Source organism: Corvus brachyrhynchos, unplaced genomic scaffold (assembly GCF_000691975.1).
Source record: "Corvus brachyrhynchos isolate BGI_N302 unplaced genomic scaffold, ASM69197v1 scaffold365, whole genome shotgun sequence".
Taxonomy (NCBI): domain Eukaryota; kingdom Metazoa; phylum Chordata; class Aves; order Passeriformes; family Corvidae; genus Corvus; species Corvus brachyrhynchos.
This window is the reverse complement of record NW_008239544.1, coordinates 1,246,620-1,249,862: the sequence shown is the minus strand read 5'-3', so window position 1 is coordinate 1,249,862 and position 3,243 is coordinate 1,246,620. Positions and strand designations below refer to the sequence as shown.

Here is a 3,243-nt window from a genome sequence, read left to right as displayed (position 1 = left end):
GGTGCGGGGGGGGGGCCGTTGCGGGGGGGCTGGCAGGAGGGTAGGGGCCACATCATTGCGGATCACCTCGGGCCGGGCATCCAGCCCCCGGTGCAGCTGCCGCAGGTCATAATTCTGGGGACACACACATGGAGAGGGGCAGAGTCAGGTTGTCCACGCTGTCCACCAACCCCCTCACCCCCACACCCACCTGGTCCTCCTCGCCGCCACCCTCCTCCCCGTAGTAGAAGATGTTGTCCCTTGTGTCATCCTCGGGCAGCAGCAGCGGTTCCTTTGTCACCTTCCTCCTCCTCACGAAGAGCAGCAGCAGCAGCAGGATGACTGCAGGGAAGAGTGCCATCAGCGGGGACGTGTCCCCCACTGTGCCCAGGGCAGGGGTGTCCCCAGAGCCCCAGGACCCCCAGGATCCCCACTCACGCAGCAGGGCCAGCAGCGCGCCCAGGGTGGCGAGAACAAAGGGCAGGGCAGTGACAGGCTGGGGTCTCTGGGGACAGCCCTGTGCCAGCCCCTCGCAGGCGCACACCCGTGCGGTGACAATGGTCACTTGGGCTCTGCCCGGCTGGTCCAGCAGCCGCAGGTACACGCTGTAGGTGTCTGGCTCCAGTGGTGCCACCAGCTGCAGTGTCACTGTGTCACCTGTGGGAGATGGGGGGCTCATGGAGGAAGCACCAGGAATGCAGCCACGGCACAGCTGCCTCTGCCAAGAACCCCCCACATTATCTTCAGCCCCACTGCAATACCTGTGTCCCCCACCTCCACAGCCCAGCTGTCCCCTGAGCCGTGGGTGAGCTCAGCACGGAAGGGGCCGGTGTTGGGGGGCAGGTCCCGGTCGGTGACGGTGAGGAGCTGGGGCTGGGGGCTGCGCTGGCAGACAGTGACGTCCCGTGGCTCAGCCTCAGGGCCATTGTCGTTCACGTCGAGCAGGGTGAGGAGCAGCGTGCCCGTGCCCGTGGCTGGCGGTGAGCCTGGTGGGGACAATTTTGGAGGGAGGACCCCAAACCCAGGACTCTCATGGGGACATAGGTGACTGAGCAGGCATGGGGACAGGGGGTGCCTCAAAACCAAGATGTTCCCAGGGACAGAGACTCTCTGGGCAACAGTGGGTACAGTGAGGAGTGATGCTGGAGGGGGAAGTCCCAAACCCAGGACCCTCACGGGGCAGGGGTGGGGCTGGGCAGTCCCTGCACTGCTCCATGCTGGAGCTGGGATGTGTTTCCTGGTGATGGCAGCACGTGCCCCTCACGCGGGAGGGGGAACAAGGGCTCTTTCATGTCCCTCACCATCGTCCACAGCCAGCAGCACGGCCATGTAGGTGCTGTTCTTGACGAACGGGGACTCGCGGTCCAGGTGGTCCCGCGCGGTCACCAGGCCATTCTCAGGGTGCACAGCCAGCCAGCCCGCCGGGTCGTGCCCCACCAGGTACCTGGGGGGCACAGGGGAGCTGGTGCTGCGGCAAGGGGCAGCAGAGACCCCCCCAAACCCCCACCCCAACCCTGTCCCTGCTCACTTGATCCTCTGGCCCTGCGCCTTGTCAGGGTCCTGGGCCGTGCAGGCGGTGAGGGTCTGCCCCGGGGGTACATCCTCTGACACCGTGGCCAGCTGCACCGGCGGCATGAACACCGGGGCCTCATTGACATCCTCCACAGTGACTGTCACCGTAGCAGTGGCCATCGGCAGCTTCACGACAAAGGGGACCTCATTGGCCACTGCCACGTGGAGCACGAACTGCTGCTTGGCCTCGTAGTCCAGACCCTGGGAGAGGGGGAGACATGGGCAGTGAGAGGGGGACAGGCAGGTCCCCACTGTGGGTAGCGATGGGGCGACACGGGGGTGACACAGACCTTGGCGGTGCGGAGGATGCCCTCATTGGTGGCAGGGTCGGTGGTGATGGCAAAGGCACCCCCGTCGTTGCCGCGCAGGATGGAGTAGACAGCTCGCCACGCCGGCGTGCCAGGCTCATCCAGGTCAGTGACAGCCAGCCGGGCCACCTCCCGCCCAGCCACGTTCTCTGGCACGGCCGCCTCGTACTGCGGGTCAGGGGCACCATCAGCACGACAGCCCAGCGGGCACCAGGGAGGGTCACACCCAGCGGGGGGCCCACGTTACCGTTTTGGGGTCAAACTCAGGGGCATTGTCATTGACATCAGCGATCTCAATGATGGCCAGCGCCGTGGTGGTCAGCCCCTCACCGTCCAGGTCAGCTGCCTGCACGGTCAGTGTGTACTCTCGCACACGCTGTGGTGGACAGACAGACAGACACCTTGTCAGCCCCTGCTTGGGGCTGGGACCCCTGCCCCACGGTGCTGCGGAGCCCACCTCCCGGTCAAGGCCACTGGCAATCATGCTGAGGGTGCCAGTGGCCCGGTTGACGGTGAACATTTGGGGATGGGGCTCCTGGGGCTCCTGGCTGAGGATGGAGTAGGCAATGACACCATTGTAGGTCTCCACCGCATCATCCGCATCCGTGGCTGTCACCTGCATGATGGAGGTGCCTGGGGATGTGGATGTCTGGGTAAGTGGGCTGCTGGGGGGGACGGTGCCGGGGCTGTGCCCAGGGAACATGGCAGGTGGGATGCAGAGCTTCCCAGGGGTCCTACCTGGCAGGGCTCCCTCTGGCACAGAGCCCCTGAACACCTCCTGCGTGAACTGGGGCTTGTTGTCATTCTGGTCTGTCACTGTCACAATGATCTCCATCGGCTCCTCCACTGGCTTCCCATTCTCAGACACAGCGTGGGAGAAGAGCTGCGGGGTGGGGTGTGAGTGGGGGGCCTGGCAGAGCACCCCAACACCTCCCCAGTGTCCCCTGGCAAGGACCTACGTGGTATTTGTCGATGTGCTCACGGTCCAGTGGCTGCGTCACCTTCATCCAGCCTGACTCCTTCTCAATGGTGAAGATGCCCTCGGGGGGGGCATCCGCTCCCTGCCCTGTAATGCTGTAGAAGATCTTGGTGTCTCTGTCCCGGTTGGATTTGATCTGGGAGGACACACAGACCAAGGAAACGGGTCAGTATCCCCCACCCCATCATACCCTGCCCCGATGCAGTGGGGATGCACCGCCAGCACCCACCTCCATGCCCAGACCCCCCACCCTCATACCTGAACCAGCTTTTTGGGGAAGGGGCCCCTCTCATTTTCAGGGACCTTGATGGGGGGGATCACCCAGTCCCTCTTCTGCCTCCTGAGAGCAGCGCGAGTCCTGGGCAGCTCCTGTGGGATGGGGGTGAGTGAGGGCACAGCCGGCCG

General features: G+C 64.8%; 1 protein-coding gene across 1 annotated transcript; it reads right to left on the bottom strand.

Annotated features, from left to right (window-relative positions):
- Positions 1-106: 106 nt before the first annotated feature.
- Positions 107-3,073, bottom strand: LOC103620585 (B-cadherin). The gene is made up of 10 exons (XM_017741349.1): positions 3,068-3,073; positions 2,819-2,974; positions 2,598-2,742; positions 2,317-2,492; positions 2,107-2,235; positions 1,842-2,027; positions 1,508-1,752; positions 1,281-1,423; positions 741-965; positions 107-636 (listed from the first exon to the last, which is right to left on the bottom strand). Exons 1-10 carry the CDS (start codon positions 3,071-3,073, stop codon positions 107-109), a joined length of 1,941 nt encoding a protein of 646 aa, XP_017596838.1.
- Between the last annotated feature and the right edge of the window lie 170 nt (positions 3,074-3,243).

What these genes read in the sequence shown, in the direction of transcription:
- LOC103620585 (XM_017741349.1), bottom strand. An exon ending in CTGAGTTTGACCCCAAAACG is followed by an intron (nt 2,028 to 2,106) that starts GTAACGTGGGCC and finishes CCTGACCCGCAG; the next exon opens with TACGAGGCGGCCGTGCCAGA. An exon ending in GCATCCTCCGCACCGCCAAG is followed by an intron (nt 1,753 to 1,841) that starts GTCTGTGTCACC and finishes CCCCTCTCCCAG; the next exon opens with GGTCTGGACTACGAGGCCAA.